Source organism: Peromyscus maniculatus, chromosome 16, assembly GCF_049852395.1.
Source record: "Peromyscus maniculatus bairdii isolate BWxNUB_F1_BW_parent chromosome 16, HU_Pman_BW_mat_3.1, whole genome shotgun sequence".
Lineage (NCBI taxonomy): Eukaryota > Metazoa > Chordata > Mammalia > Rodentia > Cricetidae > Peromyscus > Peromyscus maniculatus.
In genome coordinates, this window is record NC_134867.1 from 47,607,119 (window position 1) to 47,634,394 (window position 27,276).

Below are 27,276 nucleotides of genomic sequence, written 5' to 3' on the forward strand. Positions count from 1 at the left end.
GAGATAAGGTCTCTCACTGAACCTGGGAGCCATTGATCCAGCAAGGCTGGCTAGCCAGGGAGCTTCAGAGATCTGCCACCCCCCACCGATCCTGCACTGCTAGAGATGCACTTAGGCCCCTCATGCCTGTGCAGCAGGCCACATTCGTAGTCCAACCAATAATGGTTTAAAAATAAAAGGGAGCTGAGATAAATATCATTATCATATGAAAGACTCACTAATAGCAAGCAATTAATTTAAATAAGTAATCAAGTTTAAACAATTGATTAAAATGTCAAAACAATGTATCATCAAAATCAAATTCTATGCAGTTTAAAAATAAAATAGATGATTAGAAGGAACAGAGAAAACACCACCTAATAAGAACAAAGAAGTGAGATCAAAGCCAAAGGGAGGAGTTGTTTGTGCAATAGTATCAACAATCTTTGAAGCAAGAGCATGCTGACATTGAAAAGATAACCTTTAGTAGAATAAGAAAGAATATATAGACCCATTCTATATGCCTTCCAATCTTTCAGAAAGATGATAATTTATAAAACGGAAAATTTAGAAAGTCTTACAATAAAAAAAATTAAAAGTTAAATCGTGTAAACTGGGTATTATACAGCACTGAGTATCAATAGGCTGTATGTATCCTCCCAAACATTATTAATAAACATAAAAATCACTAGAGAATAAAATGAAGCCTTTAAATATAAAATGCATACTAAAAAGAACGTAATTTGGAAATGTCCCCAAAAATGGCTTGGAAGATGTTATCTTTTTATCACTTGTTTACTATTAAATTACTGCTTATAAAAATAAATTAAGCTGAGCTGGAGAGACGGCTCAGCAGTTTAGAGCATGCACTGTTCTTGCAGAGGACACAAGTTCAGACACCAGCTCACTACTACCTTTGAAAGGCAGGCCAATGGGACATCAATGCCTCTGACCTCCAAGGGCACCTGTACTTGTTTACACAAAAATACATACACAAGGCCATAATCAAAAACAAATCTTTAAAAAATAAATTAAGACTTAGGATGTTTGCTTGTGAAAGTTATCTCACTATATTGTTCAAAATCCTCCTGCCTCACTGAAATGGGCTCAGAACAACTTAAAACTTAATAACATGCAAGGGTGAATTCAACACAAAAATTATAAAAGAGTTTACTTTACATGAAATTTAAAACTCTTGACTATTCCACAGCAGGAAGCTTTCTGTCTAGGAAGCTAAGTTTCTATTTGTTGAAAGCATATGTGGATTTTGATCTTGATACATATTTTACAGAGACAAGGAAAGGACTTCCATATTTAATTCTGGGGGATAAAATAACTTTTGTGCTTGTTTTTTTAATACCTGTTATGATATTTAATTGTATCAATATAACAAAGCCTTTAAAATATAAAATGCAATCTGAAAAGAAAGTAATTTGAAAATCTGTAAACTAAATGGATAGGAAAGTGTTACAATTTTATCACTTTTAATCTGGGCACCAACTTCAAAAACTTTATTGTTAGCATTCTTTAATAATGGTACACTGTAGCTAATTAACTTACCCAAATCCTACTTGTAAAGTAAAGCAGAAATTCAAACCAGGCAATGTAACTCGGAGTTGGGATTTTTAATAACCACATTAGAAAATGAAATGAAAACACTCCACTCTGACCATAGACACACCTATGTTCAGGATTCCTATAAACTAAACAGGTACCAGCTATGGCAATAACGCTACTGACTGGAGGCCATGAACTTCCTGTTCATGAGCACCAGGATGGACTCAGAACATCAGCTGGGCCAGCTGCTAGAAAGTGAATGTGTCAGGACTCCCCAAAGCTACCCCTATTTTTATAGAATGGGTGTTTGAGTCCTCAAAATTTATGACTTGAAGTCATGAACTCCATGGTGGTAATGCTAAGAAGTCGAGCCTGTGGGACATGAGTAGGTCAAAAAAGCAGAACCTGTATGGGATTAGTGCCTGTAAGAATGAATGGGAAACAAAATGGCAAAGCTCCCCGGATGTTTTCATGACTGGAAGGTTCTATGTATGAACCAGAAACTGGGTTCCTACCAGACACTGAATCCATTTGTTCCTTGATCTCAAGACTTCTCAGCCTCCAGAATGGAGAAACAAATCTCCATTCTTCATAACCTACACATTTAATGGGACTTCATGAGATCGTGGTGAATGAGCCGACATCCAGTATCTGTAATTTTCTAGATCACACAAGGGCCTTTTTACTCACAGCTGAGTTCACTGAGTAGGATGGAAAGATACAAAGCAAGTTAGCAAAAAAAGAAAAGGGCATGCAGACAGGACTGGAGGAAACAGGTGCAAACATGCAAGGGTCCCCTCGACAACAAAATGCCAAGGACATGCTCAACTCCCCCAGCAAAGAGCTGGGGCATGGCATGAAAAGTGTTGTCTACCAAAGAGCCTCACTGGAGGCTCTCTGCCTACAGTTTCTACTGAATCCTGAGAGGTGGTCACCCTCTGCCTAGTACATAATGAATTTCCCCAGAAGGGAATCAGGTATCAAACATAAACACATTCTGGCCGGGAACACAGCACAGTGATTATAAAGCAATTGCCATATAAACATGAGGACCTAAGTTCAGATCCCAAGAATCTACATAAATGCCAACGGGGAATAGAACAGCAATGACACCAACCTCAGGCCTCCACATGCATGTGCACATATGTGCATGCACAATCACTCACACAAAATGAAAATATATAAGCATCAACACTTTGTTTTGTGCCATTTTAGGCATAGTGAGCTATGTTTGAATAGAGAAGTTTTAGGTTTTGCTTTGTTATGTAATGCCAATGGAAAGAAGCCTCTCCAGACACATTTTGGAGTCCAGAAAAGGCCATGCTCACCTTTAGGCTTCTCTAAAAGCAGTTAGTCTCTGGACTGCTGAAGTTTTATGCCAACAGTGAGTCAGAAGCACCCAACCGCCTGCTTCTTCATTTGCCTTTATGACTGGAAACTGATGAACTCTGGGAAAGTTTACAATGATAGGTCCAATATTCTTGTAATAAATTTATTACTTTCCACTCCAAACTGCCAACAGAAGCCGCTGAAAATCATTCTGTTTTAATTACATTGATTTACTTATTGATGTGGGTATGTGTATGCATATGTGTGGGTACAGGCATGCCAATAAATGCCTGTGGTGGTCAGAGGACTACTTGATGACGTTCTCTCCTTCTACCAAGTGGGTCCTGGGGATAGAACTCACGTCTTCAGGCTTGGCAGCAAGCACCGTTATCCACTGAGCCATCTAGGCCACTAAAATTAGTACTGACAATAACTGGTTCTTTCTGGAACCCCACTTCTTGTTGCCATCAATGTAGGGACAGATTCTAGTAGCCCAGAAGATTCAAAGGGGAGAAGTCATTCCACCTGCTAGATGGCTATTCTCCAGCTCCGTGGCAATTTGATTGTCATCTCCCCAGCTTCTCCCTCCGCTACGCCACACAAGGCCTACTAGTGAGTTCAAAAGCTCTGAATACATCCCAGGATGGCAAAAGACAGTGAGACATTAGACTTCACCAATTTCACAGCTCAATCTAGATAGAGGTGCCAGAGTGGGGTGCCCAACACATCAACAGCATTGACTAGTGATGAAGCTGAATTCAGACATGAACTGTGCATTGAAACAGTACAAAACCTTTTCATGGCGAAGCTGAAATGAATCACTGAATACCTTTCACACCAAGTCAGCTAAGTGCAGGCAGTGGGACTAGGAAAGCAAATGAGAATGAGACAAAGTCTCTACCCTCATTACCAAGACGGGTGTTACAGGGCTGGCCACATCAGACAGGGGGCCTGGCCAATATGATGATATGATGTTAAATCCTGACAAACAGGTGACAACACTGTGGCACATTTGTAATGCTATTAACAATGTCCCAAGCCACTAACTCTCTTATGTCCTTACTACTAGAATTCATGTAATGTATTTGAAGTCTCAAAAAAACCTCTAATTCATAAGATTTTCAAAGATCCCTAGATGGCACTGCAACAGGGACTTTTCTCAATCTTGTGAATAAAAGTGGGCACAATTGGATATTGTAGTATTTAAGGTAAACTATCCTTATGGCTCTTATACTTGAGAGCTTACTGTTTAGAAAAGCTGGATTTATTTTTTCCAAATCCACTAGTAAAGAAGTGATTCATTTTAAAGATTTTCACTAAGTCCAGAATTGTCTAGATAGTTGGAAAAATACAACAAACCAACCAACATGATGGTCATTTTCCTTTGGGGAAGGCTGTTCCTTCTGATCCTTTTTCCAGGATTTATTTTCACCTTCAAAGACTTATTAATCTTCTCTTCTTAGGCTTGCTAGCTTCCACTGATCTTCTCTGTCTCCCCATTCCAAGTCTAACCTCTCCTAATGATTCTATCCCTAATAATGGATCGGCCTTCAGTATCCATGGCATTTCTGAAGCACCTGTTCAGTCAGTTGGGGTCTGAGGCTGTCACAGGACAGAAATGCATTAGAACTTAAAGAAGACAGAACAGTCTTTTGTTTAAAATCTTCAAGTTCATTTTCAGGGCCAACTCCATGCTTTAATCAGAACACTGTTACTTTGATCTTAAAATAGTAGAAGATTTACAGCCTTCAATCCCAGGGTCTACGGTACTCAGATATAGCAGGTGCTCATGTAATACATCTCTTTGGATAGACCTTCAACCTTGTTAACAATGATAAAACTAATACCCATTCCCTGGAATTATTTGTGTATATACACTAACTACTTGTACAGTGTCTATATTTCCTATTTAACCGCCACCCCCTAAAAATCCATTTGCATTAGCAAAAAGCCAGACTAAGACAAATACCTTAAATATGTTAAAGAAATTATTTTGATGAATAATACAAATACTTCAAACCAAACTTGGGAAGTAAATTCTGTCTGCATCTGCCCAAGCATACAGCTGCATTTTACCTTCTCTTTACTTTGCATTTTAATTATAGATATGTTCCATTAAATGACTGACCTGTTCTGCACTCTAGAGCATTTTTTAAATTTATGGCCTTCTTACTTTTAATGAGGATATGTGGTTTGGATTCACCATTTCTAACACAATGGCTTTGCTCCTAAGCTTATTTCTCCTCATTGCCATGACTCTCTGCACCATTTCCAGTCAGAGGGTCAGTTGATTTCACTCATTTCTTAAAAACAAAAGCCCTGACAGATGCCCTTCTTATTCTTTTCATTTAAGATATAAACAAAAAGTCTTATTTTGTTCTTATTCCATAATAGTGTAGCTCACTGAATTTCAGATGAATGTTGTGCTCTTTTCATTAAAATTCAATTCATAATTAAGCAATAAAAAAATCTACTCTAGGATGACACACTTCTTATTGGGCTATTTTGCAAGTTAAATACATAGAAAATTCTCTTTTGCCTTTGTTGTTCAAGTAATTGAAAATGGCAACGGCATTCTAATTTCAAATACTAAATTAGTTTTATGTGTAATTGAATTAATGTCAGTTGAATTTTTAACATTTATTTCATCTATACAAATTTATGGGGTACAGTGTGATAATTTCACATTACACATTTGCAGCATAATTAGGAAAGTTAGTTAATATCTCCAACTTTTTATATTTTTAAAATCTGTTAACACATAAAAATGCCCCTTTATGGAGCACAGTGTGATATTTCAATATATATATACAATATGCACTAATAAAGTCCGAGTACTTAACATCTCTATCTCCTACTTTGTGTGTGGAGCCTTTGCATGTCATTCATTAGAATGGACTGAAGCATTGGAACTTACTCCTTCTAGCAGTGTTTAGTCTGGACTGCCTAGCCTCGCACACACTCCCCAACCTCCCACAATCTCTTTTATACAGCCCAGGTGCTCCTTTTTGAACATCTTACTAAAAGGGGAAATACACTGAATGTATCTTTCTGCACCTGACCTATTTCACGTAATATTATCTCCTATGATGTGGCGCCATCTGTTTTGTTGCAAATGATAGGATACTGTTCTTTTGTGGCTAAATAATACTCGACTGTGAGAAAATATGCTTCTAGTAAGATGTAAACGTTCCACCTGAGCGTCAGTACACCCTAAGTGGTCCTCTGCACAGAAACACAATGGCAGTTGTTGATCTTGCCAACAGACTTGAGATAATGTTTTAGATTCCTGAACTGGTTATCTTTCTCATTGATGGGACAAATGTGACATGAGGAGGGGCTTGCTTTGGCTCACAGTTTGAGGGTAAGAGTACAATCACTCATGGTGGCAAAGGTAGAGTAGCAGGACCATGAAGCAACTGCTCACATTTTACCCACAGTCAGGAAACAGTGATTGTGTATGCTCTGGTTGATTTCTACTTTTACAGTCTGGAACCCCAGCCCATGTGATGGTCTTACCCACATTAAAGATAGGTCATTCTAACACAGTTAAACCAAAGTTGAAACTACACACACTTCTGAAAGGCTTCTTTCTAGGTTATTCTAGAACCTATCAGGATGGCAGTTAAAATTAAACATCACAGGCTCCATTTTCTACTATGTTTAGAAATACTTCTCTTGACTTGGTTCCCCATAAAAATTCCTAAACACTTTGTTAAGACGGTGAAGCTGGGTAAGCTTAAAAACTACCAACACAAGAGACCTTAACTAACTCAAATACTTCCAATGGAGATGTGGCAGACTCAAATAAACTAATATTGGTAATTTCTTAGAAGCAGTCACTATATCATATATATGTAATATACATTATAAAAACTATAATATATTTAATATACAACAAAACTATTAACCCTTCTAAGACTTGCATTATATTGATGCATGGTATCAAAAATAATTATCCAAGCAATCTTTTCACATACAGCAAGGTAGATTTTGTACGACATAGAAAACATGGTGTGAAATGGAAGAATTCACATAAACTATTGTATAAACCATATACTTTGATGTCATATGAAGCAAAGTCTGATTCTCAGCAGCATATTAAACTTTACTTTTTAACAATAAAAGTCTAAAACATAATTTTGACAGAATTATAATTTACCTAGAAGCCTTTTCCTATTCTTCAATATTATAATTACTAAAAATACTTTGTTAGGATGAGAAAATAAGAATGTGAGATAAATTAAACTTTTATGAAGTTCCTTACTTCATACAATTTTAATTAACACGGTATCTCCATTTTTTAAGAAAAATTGCTCCTGGCTATTAAATATTAAATACATTTTTGAAAGCAAAGTTACATTGCAAATGTAGTAAGATTTAAACAGGACTCCAAGTCCTTGATGCCGTTTGGGCCACTTAAAAAAAAAAGCTGAAAAAAATTCACAGAGACATAAAAAGTAACTTAGCTGCATTAATATTAACATAGAAATGTATATTTCATGTGCCTTGACCATGAGACCATTAGCTTTTGAGACAGAACAGGTACCTCTCACACCTAACTTCTGGGGAAAAGTACTCAAAAACTATCCAAACACCGAACGGATGAAAGGAAAATGGTCCCAAGTCACCTAACTGCACAACACGATCAAAAAGTACACAGTATTTCAAAGATGTGTTCAGATAGGAAGTTCAATCTCACACTGCCCGACTAATAAAGAATCAAGAAGACAGTGTAAGAATGAGGGTGTGTCATAGCTTCCTTTCTGCTGCTGTGACGACAGCCCGGACAAAAGCAACTCAGGGGAAGGAAGGATGCATTTGGCTTATACTTTCAAGTCACAGTTCATCACTGAGGAAATTCAAGCAGGAGCTTGAAGCAGAAACCATGAAGGACATTGTTCACTGGCTAGCTCAACTTCAGCCCAGGGCCACCAGCCCAAGGCAGAGGACTGTCCACAGTAAAATGCGCCTGCCTACCTCAATCACCTATCAAGATAATCCCACACAGGCCATCTAGGTAGACCCTTAAGTGCGATTCCCTTCTCAGACGACTCTAGGGTCTAGAGTCGAGGCTGTGTCAAGCTGACAATTAATGCTGACTAGAACATGCTAGAAAAGAGAAGTCAGGAAAAGAACAGAGGAGGACAAGAGAGAGGAAAGATGGCAAAGCTGTGGAAGTAAAGAAAACAAAGATGAGTAGGGCAGAGAGACTGTAGGGGGGAAGACAGAAAATGGTGAAAAATAGAAAGGAAAGGGGGACATAGAATAGGCACAGATGTGACAGGCAACAGTGCCACTGCCTTCCCATGTCAAGTTTTACAAATATAGATCCTCATCCGGCAATCCACGAGCTGTTCAAACTTCCCACTACTCACTGCTGAAAGGTGAACTAACTAGGAAATCATGGCACAGTCCAGAGGGTGCTTCTCTCTATTTTTTTCAAGTCATATAGCAGTAAAGGACCCAAAAAGATCCCCCAGTTACTATTCACTTAGGTGAGGGGAGATTCTACCCATTAGCTATATTCTGAGAGTATCTGCTTGCCTGATATGAGGGATTATTTATAGAGCAAAAAGCACCTTTGCTGCCATCTAAATGTGACAATACTGTTAAACTAGAGCATTTATAATTCCTAACACAACATACGTGTGCTATATAATCAAAATTATATTTTAAAAATTCACATTCTCTCTTTTTGAAAATGGAGAATAGTAATAGACAAACTCTCAAAAGAGCATTTTGAAAGCAGATGTTTTGATGTCCAATAAGTATTGTTTAGGCAGAAAATACTTATTATGCAACTGAGACTCCATATAAATAGATACTGTGTGTGTGTGTGTGTGTGTGTGTGTGTGTGTGTGTGTGTGTGTGTTTGTAAGTGCATCTGTATTTATAAGCCCAATATTTTTTGGTAATATTCATACTTTTAGTGATATTCATACCTGTTGATCAATTAAGCTAATATTTTTATCACGATTGATTCACTTATCAAGAAAAAGAAGTCTAAGAACCATAAAGAAAAAACAGGCAGCTCACAAGGGTATAACTAATGGTCTTATAATGGCTATATTTAGGATCATAAATTTTAAGGTATCTTCAAAGGGGGCTAAATGAATTTCAGGAGGCCAATAAATGTTGCGCAGAGCCGCTCCTGAAAAGTAGGTACTACACCAGCTTGAAGAGGATTTTGAAAAAGAAAAGGCTTAGCTGGCATGCTACTGTTAACAAATGGAGGTCAGTGACCTTCAGGGTTATTTATCCTTAATCTCCAAGGTGTCTGGGTGACACATTCTCAAACATACTTGAAAAAGCAGTTACCTTCTGGAGAATCCAATCACATGGCTACAGTTCCTAGGCTTACGTTAATGCTTGCTTGTTAATGCCAGCTTAAGTCATGCTGGGGTTAAAAAAAAAAATGAGCCTTGGCTGTTCCTGTTCCTGGAGTTGTATCCATGCCAGTGGATGCCCAATTACTTACTGAACACTTATTTATTGAACTTATTTACTTAGTGAAGTTTTAAGATTTAACAACTGGTATTTATTATAACCCATTCTGATTGCTTTCCAGTCTACTCTGGCCACAGATAAGACTGTTGCTCATCCAGGAGCTTCAGGGTGAGGAAGGGCACTTGTAGGGCTTTTCTGACAGAACTGTCATCATGATCAGCTAAGGGGAAGCAGTCGCTTGCTGAAAGAGTCAGTCCAGCACCAAGTATGCTGGCTTCAAGAGAAAAGGCTGATGGTGAAGAAAAGGCCCTTCAGCAAACACTGAACTATCATTTGCTCCTTCACACCCTGTAACTGTTTCTTTGTGCTATCTGAGATGTTTTCCCCCTCTGTTTAATTTTACATTTGAATAAAACTAATTTCCAATGGTAGAAAAAATAAATAAATAAATAAAAATTTAAAATATAAATATAAATATAAAAAAAAGAACAAGAAGTCTATATGACATTTAATGAGAAAAACTTTAAGATCTTGGGAAAACAAGGATGGGGAAGTATTTTAACGTCAAAACACAAAAAAATAAATATCTATCTTTTCAAAATTACTTAACAATGAACTAAAAAGTCACAACAAAGCTTCTGTGATACCTAAATAGGTAAGGGCAAGCCATTCTCACATGAAGTAAGAAATGTATGCACGTTTGCTGTCTTTTATTGATCGTCTCCATTAATGTGATAATCCTTCCTTTCTGTTCACCCAGGGAAGACTGTAATCAAGGAACCAGTTATTTTAAACCAATTTAAATGATTGCTTACAATGGCTGACAAAGTGATTTAAACACACCAAGCCTCTAAAGAAGATCAAAACGTTCTTTGACTACTTCTTTACTAACATAAGCAGATGGCCTGGCTTTCTAAAGTGAACCTGCCATAAAAGCAGGACACATTTAACTCTATCCACGCCACCACACTGTGATGGCATGTTACTTAGATTTCTGTATGATCTCTCTGGAGTTACACAAAGACTATCTCAGCTTGTCAAAAATACTCACTCTGCCTTCTGTACTCATTTAATCTGGGAGAATAACTTTCCTGTGGTTGTCATAGACGCTGTGATATTGGAATTGAGAGAACCTTGTGAAACTTAAAATTCATGATTCATTTCATTTACATTCCATGAGTAACTTGGTCTAGATACCTCATTTTCACCTAAAATTCGTTTTGCTCCCTTCTCTTCCTGCTAAAACTGCGCTTCATATTTCACTGAGAAAGTAGAAAGCAATCAAAACGTGAACTTCTACATGCTCTCACTACTACAGCAACCTACCACTTCCAAGCCCAAACTCTCTGCTTCCTCCTCCCATGATCGTGGAGGAACCCTCTGTTCTCCTGGAGTCTATTCTCTGTCGCTGCAGAAAAAAATCTGCATCTGTTTCTCGCCCCCTTTCTCTGGTTAATCACTTGTCTCCCATCCTAGGGGACCATTTTCATTAGCATGAAGTTATTCTACAATAGCTATCATTTTAGGCCATTTTCTCTTACTCAATATACCCTCATCTCACTTTTGTGATGAAGTTCACAGGTGACAGTAACACTGCCTCACTTTACCCACATATGCCTTGTGAACCTCATTTCCTTTCTTCTTTATTACAAAAGAACCCTCCACTCGCTATCATGCTTATAACCATGACCTTAGGTCTGATGCTCACACACTCTCATTCAATCTTCTCTCATTCGCCACTGATGGAGACATTTGAAGACAATGGAAAATCATAATTTAAATGCCAATGCTGTGGATAATGTATAAGACAGCACAGAATCCAGCTGCTTCTTTTATAACCGCACTGGCGCCACGACAGCTTTATCAGCAAAAACTGACATCTTCACACACTTGAGTAGATGGGTGACTCTAATTTCGGGCCTTTCATCATTAATAGGTTTCCTTTCACATGATACTGTTCATAAATCATCCCAGCATAAGTACGTTTGTAGTGCAAAACATTGTATTTAAATGTTTTACATAAAATTTATGTTCAAATCTGGAAGAAAAGGACACCTGTCAATAACTGGCCATAAGAAACATGAGAGCACTATATGTAAATAGGAAAAAGAAACCTTCAAAGGAATCCCACACATCTAGTTAAAACTCAGTAGAAAGCCTTCCCTGGTCAGAAGAAACATGCAGTTTCCCCTTCCTTCAACTATGAACAACTATAATCTCATTTTAAGATTTAAAGAATCTCAAATCATTTGACCAGATATAAATACCAGTTGAAACTGGTTGAGCTCCTTTGACCAGTAATATTTACTTTTGAACTACAGAATTAGGGAAATGCAATCTGTTGGAAATACATAAAGAATTCTGTGGCCTGTTTCTATCTATTCCAAAAGGAAAATTATTATGAAAGTTTGATTTTAAACATGAGTAATATAAAAATTATTATATACTGTAGGAAGCATTTGCATACTCACTGAAGACAATTCTGCGCTGGCTATGAGATGTGTATTTGTAAACATGGCTTCTATAGACTTGAACAGAATATGTGCCTAGGGCCACAAAAGTGAAGAAAAGCATCATTTGGAGATGGAGCATTTGGTTCCTGGATCTGAAACCAGAAAAGCTAACATGACAGTCATTTTAGGTGAACAAAACATGTTGACAAAATGTCACCTAGGCCGTCTCTCTAATGTCATTAATCTTAGTCCATTTCTAGCACTGCCTTTACAGACATATAAATCCACATCTTGCTTTGCAAATTGGAAAGATAATGCTTACAGAGCCATTATAAGGATTGTCCCAAGGTTATGCAAGAGAAAAAAAACTGAGAATAGAATCCAAGTTGAGCCTTACTACCTCCATAGTAATTACAGAGTAATTAATCTCATGATTTAAAAACATGCCAAATAAAACAATATTTTAAAATATACAAAGCCACTGTGCTGTGATGTTTAAAATAACTGTCTTAAAAATAACTATGCATTTTTTTCTTTTATAAAGCAAATGCCTGTAAAGTATAAGCAGGCTTTTACAATACATTTTCTAAATTGTAACATGTCAAGAGCCTAAAGTGTTATGTTCATTAAGTCTAATTTATGTCTCTTGAAGTGTGTTCAATTGGCAATAAACCTTTTCAAGAAACAGAAATTATAGCCCTTTACAACTAATGTTTCATTAAATTAGTTGTCTGTGTCTTTAATGCAAATCTGTTCTTTTGCAAGAAGAAAGTTCTATTGAAGAGGGAGGCGCCATTTTCCACATATAGCTGGAACATGGAAATATAATGTTGATAAATAACAATCTCTCTGACTCTTGAATGTTGAGGGGGGCTAGGATACTCTTTTCTAAGGAAAATGCCTGCCAAGCTGCCTTGTTTACCAATGATACTGAAACAGTCCAGTGTTATACTTGTTATCCAGGCTAAGGAGCAAATATCCCTCTTTTGCCCTTCAAAGTAACTTGGCAATACAAAACAACTTGGTCATCTGAATTCTGCTATCATTCCTCTGTTCAACCACACTGGACACTCTCCTTAATTTGACCTATCTTCCCCAGATACCTATTAGGAAAAAAAAAAGCCCAACCCTCCACATTCCAGCTTACGTTCCTCCTCATGAAGATTTCTTTGAACTATAATTTCTACCCCTTACTACACTGCATGTAAAACTTCATTGCAACAATAATCTCTCTGCATTATAGATTCGTATATGACTCTCTTCTTCTTTTAATATATTATGAGTCCATTGAGAGCAGAAGCCTCTGATAGCCTAGCATTCAACATGAGCTATGTTGTAGCTCTTACTGAATGAACATACTGTCTGTACATCCTATGACATATTATTTAATAGTTATGTATTTTTATTCTTGGAAGACTAATCATGTAATAGATCCTGACCACTCATTTTAATACACTTTACCCCTAATCATAAAGGAATTCCAGGCATAATTATCTTACCATATTCAAACTAAATAATCTGTGTTTATATCCTCTTAAAAGGTTTTAGCCGGGCATTGGTGGCGCACGCCTTTAATCCCAGCACTTGGGACACAGAAGCAGGTGGATCTCTTTCAAGGCGAGCCTGGTCTCCAAAGTGAGTTCCAGGAAATGCGCAAAGCTACACAGAGAAACCTATCAATCGGGTGTTTTCAAATGAATAAGGACCTATATACATAGCTTTTCATTTAAAACTAAATACACATTTTATCTTGTCTAGTTTAAAATGAAGGTATATTGTAGTTAGAATATCCCATGTGAATTAAACTAAAATATATGCATATATGTAAAAATATTCCTTCTTTATTCAAAACTGCTGCCTCTTTGGGGAAGTTACAGTAGTTCTTAAATACTGTGTGCACAATAACCACATGGAGATGATGCAAATGAAGGTCCTCAGGACTCGGAGGAATATATACATATACACACAGATATTATAAAGAAATATAACATGGATAGTTAAATACATATTCGCTTGCTTTCACATTATTATACCCTTTGCAAGCCATGTGGAAAGGTCAGAATTTGCAGGATCCAGTTTTTTCCTTCTACATGTGGGTTCCGGGAATTAAACACACATTGTCAGCCTTGGCAGCAGATGTCTGTACCCAATGGGCTATACCACAAGCCCCACATTTTAAAAAAAAAAAAAAAAAAAAAAGCACACCCAACAGTCCACTTAGTTTGGTTATGACACTTAACAATCAAAAACATCAGATGAGGGGCTGGAAAGATGGCTCAGAGGTTAAGAGCACCGACTGCTCTTCCAGAGGTCCTGAGTTCAATTCCCAGCAACCACATGGTGGCTCACAACCATCTGTAATGAGATCTGGCGCCCTCTTCTGTATACATAATAAATAAATAAATCTTTGCACTTTTATGTGTTATGATATATTAACAGCAGATTAAGTTACCTAAGAATTCTGTAAGACAGATTTGGGTGTAAAGCCAAGTTGCTTTAAGGAAAACAAATTCTACCTTCCTTACTCAGTTGAGTCCATGACACATCATTCCTTCCCACCTCATTTACAGCTTTGTCAGTGTATGTGGAGCTGAGTAATCTGCAGTGATCTCGAAGAGCAGAAACGCCCCAAGAGACACAGTTGGGTGGAGAGAAACAGAACCTACTTGTGTCGGGCACTCAACCAACACTCTCAGATACAGAAGCCAATAATCGTAGAAGCTCATGCCAACTATATGTGATAACCAAACTAGTTTTTCAAGCAATAAATATAAGCAAATAAAAATCACTGGCCATTTTAGAACTATAGAAGAGAAATATTTAAATAAAAAAACAATTAATTTGGGGGGAGGAGACAAGATCATCTTGGTAGAATGTTAAAGTAATTATAAGTATTATAAGAAAGATCCACGACCCAGCACTCGGGAGGCAGAGGCAGGCGGGTATCTGTGAGTTCAAGGCCAGCCTGGGCTACCAAGTGAGTTCCAGGAAAGGCACAAAGCTACACAGAGAAACCCTGTCTCAAAAAAACAAACAAACAAACAAACAAAAAAAAAAAAAAAAAAAAAAAAAAAAAAAGACAGATCCACGAATATATTCATTCATGAACTAAAATCAAGGTAAGATTAAAATTCCCAAAATTACGAAAAGTATTCTATAGTGTATTTTGGGAAAAAAAATACTGAGAAAGTTTCCAAAATATAAAACAATAAAACGACAGGTGAAGAATATAGAATTTAAGAATGGAATGTGAATCCATCACACATCTAAGAAGAATATTTAGGGACAGCCATCAAAGGCAGTAAGAGTTATAAGGTAATCATGTCCTAGAAGGAAGTCTCTGGAGCCCAGGACCCAGCTCTTTGGAGGGTCTAGGGAGTTTTGCTCATGACAAATGAGAGACAACCCCCAAGCACATCCTCAGAAAGCTTAGAACAGCTCAGTGGTGCTGCTATTCACCCTCGCTGTAATACCTGCTTTCCCTGACATCTAAACTGTATGTACCCAACGGTGCATATTTTCAATTCATCTGTTTTTCCTTTATTTCACTCATTTGCGACATTATCTCACTAGACTTATCACTCTTAATGTCATCGCCATTGTGAAGACTCACAGGTGCATCTCGCCATTTCAAATCCCCCCCCCTCGCCCCCCGTGAACCAGACTGCTATCTGTTCTGCCATTTAAGGGGCATTTCAAAGATGTTTTTGTTCATGGTTCATGTGTAACCCCTGTCCATCTCACACCATGCATTTAATCCAGCAAGACGAACATCAAACATGAATTTGGAAGAAAGTATGTTTAAAAAGAATAGCAATGTTCTTATATTTTGAAGAATTTACAGTCTTTGCCTATTTCCTTCCTCTCAAGAGATCTCATCTAAAGCAATACATTTATGAAGGACACACTGCAAGGAGCTAGGGAAATGCATCAGTGGTTAAGAGCACTGACTGCTCTTCCAGTGGACCCAAGTTTTATTTCCAGCACCCACATGGCAGTTCACAACTGTCTGTAACTCCAGTCCAGGAGATGCAATTCTCTCTTCTAGCCTGCTCAGGCACTGGGCACACATGTAGTACGCACGCATACATAAAAGCTAAACACCCATGCACATAAAGTATAACTTAAAAAAAAATTCTAAGAACACACTGATGCTTCTTGTCCGATTGGCACAAGCACTGTGTGTTCAACAGGAAATAATATATAATATTTGAAGATTGGTCTACATTTTAGGCAATTAAAATATGAAAGACTTATTTACTATATTACATATAATTTCTTTTTTTTTAAGATTTATTTATTTATTACGTATACAGCATGTTTGCCTGCAGGCCAGAAGAGGGCATCGTTACAGATGGTTGTGAGTCACCATGTGGTTGCTGGGAATTGAACTCAGGACCTCTGGAAGAACAGTCAGTGCTCTTAAACTCTGAGCCATCTCTCCAGCCCATACATATAATTTCTATATATCTTAAAATGTAAAAGTAATGACAATGAATCACTGGAAGCAGATTTCGAAAAAACAAAGGCACAAAACATAATATGCTCTTATAAAGTAGGAAATGACAAGACATGGCCAAGAACTGACAGGTCATAGAATTACAATTTTTATGAAGGTGAGAAACATGGATATAACAAAGTCGTGTGATAGAGATTAGAGTAGGGGACAGGAACAAAAGAGGGTCAAAATTCACACTTGTAATAGAGGAAAATAAACAATGAACAAATAAAGGATGTGGATGGTATTTAAAATTCCACAGAAAGTTGCCATGGAGTGGTTTAACATAATCACTTCTGATAAGTGACAATGAAGGAAATGTAATGAGTCTCTCATTCATCATCCTCTTTGGTGGCTGCATTTTTGTTAAGGGTATGTGTTGCTATTATAATATTTAAATAAACAAGCACATAAAATAGTAATGAATGATAAGCAAATAACAATCTATTTATTTGTCTTAGTTTTTAAACTAATATTTCAGAAAACTTAAATAGGGAGACTATTGGAGCCCACTAGGTTTCCTAGTAACTGTACACAGCAAAAGGGGTTGATTGGACCACGGGCTTGGATACCAGGTGCTTGTAATGGTCGAACTAGCAAGAGGGAGGTCTTTTGCTCCACCCCTTGGCATTGTTATAAATAGACCTTTGGAATAAAGTTCTGGGCCCTCTCGAGTCTATCCTGTGTTTTCTCTCTGTAACTTTCCCTCCCTATTTCTAACTAAATCTCTTGTCCCTCACTCATTCCTCAAGAGTTCCTGGGGAAATAAGTGTGGGTGCTGGTCCACTACAGGAGACCACAAACATCTGTCTCCCTCCTGTATAAAGTAATATAAAGGACACAAAGTGACAAGGGATATAGTAGAGCAATTTTTATAGTCAACTCATTGAATCAGCAGATTGGTTAACTACTATTCTGTCTAAATATGCAGATACCTGCATATACATGAAATAAAGAATACATGAAATAAAAACTCTTTCACAGAGAGAACCAAAAGGGCTCATGTACTGACACGCTGTTATTTATCTGCTCGAAGCACTGCACTTTTGAACTCAGTAAACATTTCCATTGTCCTAACACTACCTCTCGTCCTACTTTGAAGATTATAAACATGGCGCTATTTTTACCTTGAATAATGCATGGCTTGGTGGCCTGCAATGTTAAAATAGAAGTCTGTTGTGTGCTTCATTTCACTGGTGTGCCCAGTGGCCTCAATCCAGTGTCCTACTGGGAGACAATAAACACCATCCACTAAGTTGTTTTCATTATATGTACAGCAACGGTCATGGTGAGGTCCATTGCCTAGAACAAGAAATAATAAACAGCAATTGAGTCAGTGTTTTGCTTAGACAACCTTGAAATAAATAAATTGGGATAAAATTAATATTACAACGAAAATAAACACAAAATCACTTAACTACAAAACAAAACAGACTAGAGTCAAAGAAAAGTGGGCATTTGTAAAGTTACTTATGAAAATCTTAGTGCCTATGTTCCCTGTAAGTACATGGGTTTTATTAAAAAGCTGCTTATTAGCTTTTTCAGAATTTCATAGACCTTCTCAGTACCCTACAACAAGCTATGACTCATTTTACAACCCAGTAACTATTTGAAACAGTTTAAGCAGTCATTAATATGCCTAGATTCCTTGTTATCTTTATGGTATGCAAATGTACTATTCAGGTCAGAAATACAGTATCTTAGTGCCAAGGCAAACAGTAACTACATAAATATGAATACACGAATAAATAGTAAAATAAATGATCACAGCCAATTTAATTTGCAGGAAAAACCTGGATTAGTGTTACTTATAGATGAGGAAACTAAGTCTCCCAGAGGTTAATTAGCTTACCTAAGCCCGCTGAACTTCTAAGCTCAGTGTGATTATTAAGCTGACTCCCACTGGGCCTCTCTTTTAGGCACCTCGTCTCCTCCTACTATGCCCTGCCTCCTTCACATGCACAAAAACACATGCTCCTCCTTCCCGGTGCAATAGAGCAAAGGAGAAACAGAAGAGCATGTCTCTCTACAGAAGAACATCATCTGCCTACTTGGCTGTTTTTTCCAGTATCGGCCACACTAGATATTGCTACCTGAATGTCTGTGTGCTCCCCAGAGTCCTGAAGCTCCTCCGTTCCTCCTTCTTATAAGAATACAGCTAGCTGATGCCATCTATGAACCAAAAAGCAAGCCTTCACTAGATGCTGAATATTGCTTGGTCCTGCTTTTCCCCACACTCATAACTCTGAGAAATATATGTCTGGTATATTAAATTTCTCTGGCTATGGAATTTATTAGAGCAGGGAAAATAAGACATTAGAGCCTTTATTTCTATGTACATTAAAATTCATACTATATTATAATTAGAACTTACATGCTCATCTCATTTCAAATTATCTCCTTTTTTATCTCACCTATTACATATTATAAATTAAACAAATGTCTGCGATTTGCAGGAATAAATCGTACTTGTTACGTATACAAAAATTTTGACGCAATTCCTACTTTTCAACTGAAAGTTGCTTGGCATAAAATCTAAAAATACTCCCTTAACTAGTAGCTGATTCTCTAGAATATAACTGCCTCCTTTCAGCTAATAGACATGGAATTACTCGCTTAATAAATCATTCCTGATCTTCCTAAACAAGACTCCTCTCTCTTCTCTTGGTGGCTATCTGTCCACTGAGTACCTTGATATTTAATAGATGATATCCAAACAGAAAAACAGCAACTCAACTTCGATGAGAATATCCAACACAGAAGTATATACACCAGTACTATTTTAACAGCAAATGCTTCAATAAATATTTGAGACAGGTAGTGTGCAAAGTCATAGTAAGGATTTAGGTATTTAACTTAAGGAAATTTAAAATTTTCCATTCTTATGTAGCCATGTCACAAGACCACACTTTTGTTTGGAAATAACTGTCTAATTAGTGAAAAAATTAATTCCAGAACGATGAAGTTGAGAGTCCAGGAGCTTGGCCAATAGCTCAGTTAGTAAAGTACCTGCTTTGCCAAGCATGAGGACCTGAGTTTGATCCCGAGAGCTCATATAAAGAGTTGGCACAGCAGCACATGCTGTAATAAATATCAAAGCGGGGGAGACAGAGACAGGTGGGTCCTTGGGGGGCACTGCACATCCTGCATTGGCCTATTTGGTGAACTCCAGGCAAATGAGAGATCCGTCTCAAAAATGAGGTGTATTGTACCTGAAGAAGACATCTCGAGTTGTTTTCTGACTTCTACACACATACACATACATGTACATTTGCTCCCACCACAAATATCTGAACACATACTCAGATGTACACACACACACACACACACACACACACACAGAGGCATGCGCACGAAGTAGTGAGTCCATTTAGAAAATAACTGCATTAGGCCAGGAATGTGATGAGCGAATATTGTTGGTAGAAACATAAAAGATTGGGTAGATTCAGAAGGAAAAAGCTAGTAGACTTCTGAATAATCAGACATGGACAGAGAAGAAGACAGGGGATCAGGAAAGACCTCTAAACTTTCAGCAAACAATGTAGTGTTTATAGAGTAGTACCATTTGCTGAGAGGAAAAATCTGGAGGAGATCAGTGTGAGAATAATGGATTACAAGTGCTACTCAGATAGCCAAAGGATAATATCAAATAGAGCTGGAGTTATGGATTTGAAACCCTGACTAAGGACCTGGACTAAAAATAGCTAGCAATCATCTGTGTATAAATGGCATTGAGGTATATATATGAGTCACTGAGACAAACAATACATTGTTTCATTCAATACCTGGAAAAGGAAAAGAAACTTACAGACACTCAGTAAGAAAAAATGGAGGGTAGGAATTGTAGAAGATGAAAAACTGTAAATGGACATGTCTCTCCTGCGAACCAAGTCCCAAATAACCACTCAGAGGCTTAATATTACTTAAACATGAGCAGTTGATAGCTCAGACATGTTACACACTAACTCTTACACTTAAATTAACCCATATTTTTACTTATGCTTTACCACGTGGCTTATAGCTTGTTACCTCATTTTCTACATATCCTGCTTCCTCAAGCAGGTGGCTCATCTCCTGACTCTGCCCTTCTTCCCAACAACATTAGTATGGTCACCCCGCCTATACGTCCTGGCCAACTACTGGCCAATCAGGGTCTTATTAACCCAATTTGAGTGACAAATCTTTACAGTGTATAAGAGGCAGAAGACCAGCCTGAGTTAAAATGAAATGTACACCAAAGTAGACAAAGCATGTGTGGTGCTAACAGTGATTATTCCTGGGAAGGGTAACTCAGTGGAGGAAAGTATCCATTCCTAAACTATCCAAACTAATTGATTTGTTACAATAAATGAACAGCTCATTCTCAGAAGAATCCAATATTTTATTAGCTTAATAAAAGAATATATATTGTCGGGCGGTGGTGGCCCACACCTTTAATCCCAGCACTCGGGAGGCAGAGCCAGGCGGATCTCTGTGAGTGCAAGGCCAGCCTGGTCTCCAAAGCGAGTTCCAGGAACGTTGCAGAGCTACACAGAGAAACCTTGTCTCAAAAAAAAAAAAAAGAATATATCTTTTCATATCATCACTATAATAGACTTATGCTGACTTAAATAATACCTTCTAAGTACACATAATTATTGAACAGCTAAAATATAAATTAGAATGTTCAATAAAAATTAGATATTATCTTCCAAAGATTTTTTCACTGCTAGAATTTATTTCTGAATACTCATTTTTATACACAGATGTTTTAGACAATTTTTATGGGAGTCTCTTATACCTAGCAGTCTATGTTATAGAAATTATGTAACAGTGATTAAAGTTTTTTTTACAATAACATCGTTACCTTTTGAATTTAGCCAAGGAAATACCAAAAACTAGTAATAAATTTTATTTGGTGGAATTTCTACATCCAGGACTATGGAGCAGATTTATTTGTTCTTTTTCCAGAACTGGACATTTAATGCAGACCATCATAAGGGAACTTAGAGGAGCAAGGAGCAGAATAAGCCACCTGGGGACTCTGGGGCATAGTGACAGCGCACTCCTGGCTGTCTTTGTTTGCTTTCATACCCCAGACTCGGATCTGAAAAGCCAGTGACCTGCTACCCCAAAAGGGAAAGACAAGCAAAAACACAACAGAACTGCAGACTCTAGCAAGGAAAGGAGAGGGGTGGCTAAAAAAAACAAACCTCTTTCTTGTATGTGTGCACACAAGTGAGAGAGAGAGAGAGAGAGAGAGAGAGAGAGAGAGAGAGAGAGAGAGAGAGAGAGAGAGAGAGAGAGAGTGTGTGTGTGTGTGTGGTCTGCAAATCTAGGTATTATCACTTCTCGGCCTTTTGGCTAAGATCAAGTGTAAATCTATGTATTGTGTTTATATGTGTGTTGTGTGTTTGTGCGTGCATGTTGTATGTTTGTGTATTTGTATATGTGTACATGTGTGCATGTTTGTTTCCATGTGTGGAAATGTGTGCATGTGTATATGACTGTATGCTTGTGTATATGTGTATTGTATGCTTGTATATGTGTTCATGTGTGTGCTGTATAACCATGTATGTGTTATATGTTTATGTACACATGTGTGTATGTATGTGTTATATGTGAGTGTTCTTATGTGTTATGTTTGTGCATATGTTCATATATTTATGACTATGCACATGAGTGTACAGGTGCATGGGCCTTTGTTGGTAAGAAAAGTTCTCTCACTAAATTGACAGCTTGCCATTTTGGGTAAACTAGCCAGAAAACCTCTAGGACCCCCACCACCACCACCTCCTGACTGGAGTTACAGATATGCTGCCACACCTGACTTTTAGACAGGTACTGGGGGTTGAATTCACACTGTCATGCTTGCACAGCAAGAATTTTAACCACTGTACCAAATCTCCACCTCACACAACTGTAATCTGTAGGTTAGTACCTACTTTGTGCCAGTCACACACCACCAAGGCATGGACCTACACTCACCCACACAAGCAACAGCCATGTGTGACTCCATGGTCACCAGGCTGGAGTGAGGCCCTACAAGCCACTCACTAGGGCAGTACTTACTACAGGAGGCCAAATAGAGGACTGAGACTGGCAGAGTCTGTGGAGAACAGGCCGAATGTAAACATTTACCTTCATATAGCCTAAGCAGGTGTCTCATCCTTTGCCACTGAGGAAGCCAAGTCAAAAACAAGGTTCTCACAAGATCCAGTATCTCATTAGGTATTAACCCGGATGTTCAGTTTCCAAGCATAAGCAACCCACTGTATCCAGAACCATGACAACCTCAAGCTTATTTCTTAAGGAAGATGTTTGGTGGATTCCAGCACACCAAGATGACAGATATAAAGACTCAACTGTCTCTTATGACCAGTTTCAAACAAAGAAAAAATCATAAAGTCCCAGCAAAGAAAAAAGATAGTGAAAATCAAAATGGAACTTTTACAACTAAAAGAGAGAGAGAGAGAGAGAGAGAGAGAGAGAGAGAGAGAGAGAGAGAGAGAGAGATAAAAACACAATTCAGTGGATAAACTTAAGAGTAAGATGGAAAGATGAAAGAATCAGCAAACTTCAAGAGAATTACAGAAATTACCCATCCAGAGAAAACAGAAAAAAAAATAGACAAACAATCCTCAAAGATGTTTACTACTGCCCTGGCATGACTCTGTCCTACGTGTCTGTTCTGAGGAGCAATAGGCAGTTTTCTCCACACCAAAAGTATGCACCTCCACCTCATGGAAGACTGAATGGACAAGGACACGAGCCCTGTTAGGCCTCATGACTACCTTCTCTACAGCGTAAGAGTGAAAGAAAAATGCTTTAGGAAATAAGAGATCCCTTCCAGCATGCAGGGGTGGGGTGGGGTGGGGAATGGATGCCAATCAGGAAGTCTCCTAGTCTCATTTCAATCCCCTTTCCTGATTGGCCATCCATTCCCCACTCTTATGCTGTCGAGAACTTTACTGCCTTTTACACCTGGGCATATGCCTCATCTCTGACCATGTTTTAATACCTTTGTGTCCTTAGCTGCTCAATAAACTTTTGAATGAACCAAAAAAAAAATGTTTACTACTATAACAAAATATTTAACATTCTTATAAGGCAAAGCAGCCGGGCGGTGGTGGCGCACGCCTTTAATGCCAGCACTCGGGAGGCAGAGGCAGGCGGATCTCTGTGAGTTCGAGGCCAGCCTGGACTACCAAGTGAGTTCCAGGAAAAGGCGCAAAGCTACACAGAGAAACCCTGTCTCGAAAAACCAAAAAGACTGCTGCGGGCCGCAGGAATATATCATAAGAACTCAGCTGGTTATGGCAAAGTCACTACCTGGAGGGATCATGGAATTCCTCCAGAGGAAGCTCTGAGACCAAAATGAGCAATCGTAGAAATAAGACCAAAATGTTTTCACCCTAAAATTAAGGCCTAAGATTTCTCCTTTTGGGAATAGGCCATTAGTTACTGAAACCAGTCAGTTCAGATTCCAGAAACCAGGAAGTGTAAAAGTACAGAGTCACAAGATAGTCACGAGGTAATGCCTGCCAGACTATGGAATGTCCTCTCCCTGGTTTCCAGGGTAACTGACCACAGAAATGCCCCCCACCTGAGGGCAGCCAATGAGAAATGGTGGCGGGCAACCACTCCCTTAGAAGTAATTTCTAGAAGTCCCTAGAAGCGAGCCAATCAGAATTGTACCTGTACTAGCACCCCTAAATGATGTAACCTTGTGACTTTTCCCTTTAAAAACTGAGCTTGCAGACAGGTGGGCGCTTCCTCCAGCCTCCACTGCGTTGGATGTATTGGACAAAGTCCCTGCCTAGGCTTGTATTGCTTTTGGATATCCAGAATTAAACCTTGCTTTTGCATTCCGGCATGCTCGTCTTTGGTGGTCTCTCTGGGGGTCACGATCTGGGCACAACAGAAGCCAAATCCCAAGGAGTTTTTGGTGTTACTTGGCTTGTTATAGATCAGCAGTCTTCTGTTATGAAAATCATGTGTGCCATCATAGTTTTCCCAATTGACTTTTCCCTAAGAAGGGCTAACAGTGTAGACTGATCACTCTCTGGACATACACATTCCAGGTATTTGGAGAACAGCCTCAGGAAAGGCTTTCTCTGGAATCAGATTATCTATCTCCCTTGGCCACTTTCAGGGACTACAGGAAACACCACCCAGGTGGGCGCCCATGGTTAGTCCCAGGTGGACTAACAATGGTAACAGCCCACGTGCAAGTCTCCTGACTTACAGTAAATTCCACAAGGGGACACCGCCTAGGAGAGGTGGACGTTAATAGCTTTACACAATTTAGCTCGGACCCTCCCTTTTTATATACCGGGACTTCCAGGGCAGAGGAGGAGAAGAGAAAAGAGAATGGAAGAACTAGATGGGTAAGAACTTGAGATGGGGAAGAAGTAGATTGAAGGGCTACAGGAGAGTACTAGAGGAATGAGATGGAAGATGAGGAAGAGCCAGATGAGAGAGAAGGAGACGGGAGAGGAGATGATATGGGAAGGAACAAGATGGATGAGAACCTAGAAGGGGCAGAACTAGATGAAGGAATTAAGATAGAACTTAGAGGGGATCGCAGACAAATGTAGAGAGAAATCAGGCTAAAGATGATCTAAATATAAGAGCAAAATATAAGCTTATAACTGTCACAGAATAATAAAGTATATGGACTAAGGAGTTTTGTGTACATAGATTCACTTCTTTTCATCAAAGATTAATTATCAGCTGGTTGTAGATTCTTCCCGGACCCTGGGAGAGGACTATTGAGGGGCTGGACCCTCAAAGTCCCCGATAAAAGACAAAGCAAAGATGGCATTGAAGAAAACATTTGAATAAATAATGCCTCAAAAATTGTGAAAGTTATCAAGAAACATAAACATAGATTTAAGAAGTTAAGTGAGGCCTAACCAGGGTACATAAAGACACATTGTAACTTCTTAAAACTGGCAACAGAAAGTTTTAAAAAGTAGGCAGAGTATAATAATAAAAGAAATTCCAGCCTGGAGTATGTGCTTGCCTGCTTGCCTGTAATCTCAGAAGTTTGCACTGGGATATGGAGGCAGGAAAAACTCAAAGTCATCCTTGCTACAAAAGGAAATAAGAGGATAGAGGAAGGAAAAGGCTATTCTAACATCAGCAAAATTTACCACTAGAAGCCACACAGTCCAAAAAAGGACATGACAAGTTTCAAGCACTGAAAGAAAACTACTTGCCAAGAAGCTCTCATTCAGTAAATGCATCCTCCAGAAACAACAACAACAAAAAAAAAAATAACAAAACAATGCTCAATGAAATAAATCTAGAAAATTTTCTTGCTAGTTTGTAGGAGGCCGTGGGAGTATACAGCAGGTGACAAACAGTATTTAACAGGTCGACCCACAGGCCTCACCTGATGAAGAGCCCAACCTGGCAATGCTATGGAGTCACTGACTATAAATGACTGGTTGTTCCTGTCTGTAACTTTTCTCATGTGCCATTTCATTTCTTCCCTAATTGTGGCGAGCCACAGGAATATGAAATAGAAGTCCAGCAGTATATTATAAGCTATACCTGGACGAGGCCAAGGGTCAGTCGAGTGGGAAAGCCAATCAGCAAGGTCTATTGGTGTTAGGCGGCTTAATATTCAGTTGTGTCTTGCTATGTATTCCTTGTGCTCATAATTCTCCTAAAGTGTGTGTGTGTGTGTGTGTGTGTGTGTGTGTGTGTGTGTGTGTGTGTGTGTGTGTGTTCTGCCTCTGAGCTCCAGGCCCCCTCTTTAGCATTTGTTTTGGGTATCTGCCATTTGCAAATATTATCCTTGAGCTACTTCCTAAGATAAAGTCAGCCCCAAACAAAGTCTTAAAAGACAAGCAAGGAACAGACAGCCTACCAGGCCATCTGTTAGATGCTTGAGACCCCCCAACTTAGATAAAATGTCCTTTCTGAGACTACATGTCTCACAGGCCAAATGACTACCAACTAGAAGAACAAGCTTTGTTTCTTGTGCAAATCAAGGCCTCCTGTCTCTCACTGCCCCAGAGAACCTGTTAGATCAAAGGGAGTTTCCCTTCAGCAGATGTTTCAAGTTCTGATGCAGACTGACTAGCTATCAGTACTGTTCCCCTCCCCACCACCAGCACCCCGCCCTGTCAGGAAACTGGCAGCAGAGGAAAAAAGTGAGTTTTAACTTTTAGTAACCTATAGAGTTTCCCTACCCTATATCACCTGTAAGTCTATAGTTGATAGATTCTCAGTGTCTTCACCTGACAACAATAAGGATATATTTCTGGCAGATAAATTCCTTTTCTGATTTATCCCAACTACTACCTGACTCCACTCTTATCACTCCCCTTTTAGGTTGCAAATAAAGTTGCCAGGAAGCCTCTAGCTGGGACCCCTACAATCTTGTGCTGTATGCAAAACATAAGGTGTTACTGTCTGGGATTGGATATAGACCAGTCCCAGGAGAAGGAGGAGGAGGAAGGACTGAAGGATGAAGGATTGAGGGACTGAAGATTGGAGAGAACTAGGAATGGAAAGAACAGAGAATTGAGGGAATGAAGAATTGAAGGAATAAGGAATGGAAGGACTGAAAAACAGAGGGAACTAGAAACTGAAGATTGAAGGATTGAGGAATTGAAGATTAGAGAGAATTAAGAATTGAGGAAGTCTGGCTGTGAAAGTAAGAAGGAGGAGTGAGGGTGTATGTGAGTGAATGTGTGTGTGCTGAAATGGAGATGTAGCTGAATTTGCAGAATAATGAGAGTGTGTGTGTGTGTGCTGACTGATGTAGCTGAATATGAAGAATTGAGAGAATAAGTAAGAAAATGAGTGAGTAAAGAGTGATGGTATAGAAGAAGTTTGTGTGTGTGTGTGTGTGTGTGTGTGTGTGTGTGTGTGTGTGTGTGTATGTGTATTTGTGATGACAGAGAGAGAGAGCTGTGGGAAGGTGCTGCTGCTATGTAGAGGACCTGTGTAAAATAAAGAGCTTGTGTTAGAGTGTGGAGGGAAGATGTGCAGAGAGACCTGAGAAGAGAGAAT

General features: G+C 38.6%; 2 protein-coding genes across 4 annotated transcripts in view; both read right to left on the reverse strand.

Annotated features, from left to right (window-relative positions):
• Nucleotides 1-17,532, reverse strand: part of LOC121820813 (uncharacterized) — a 37,205-nt gene extending 19,673 nt beyond the window's left edge. The window contains 1 exon segment of the mRNA XM_016002913.3: nucleotides 17,394-17,532. The gene's annotated coding sequence lies outside the window, so the exon portion shown is untranslated.
• Nucleotides 1-27,276, reverse strand: part of Epm2a (EPM2A glucan phosphatase, laforin) — a 118,190-nt gene that overhangs the window by 41,774 nt on the left and 49,140 nt on the right. For 2 of the 3 annotated variants that reach the window (XM_076552757.1, XM_076552756.1), the window contains exon 2: nucleotides 17,394-17,568. The exons of the other annotated variant lie outside the window; for it this stretch is intronic. In XM_076552757.1, coding sequence (XP_076408872.1) covers nucleotides 17,394-17,568 — 175 coding nt within the window. The remainder of the gene's footprint in view (nucleotides 1-17,393; nucleotides 17,569-27,276) is intronic. 3 annotated transcript variants of the gene reach the window in all.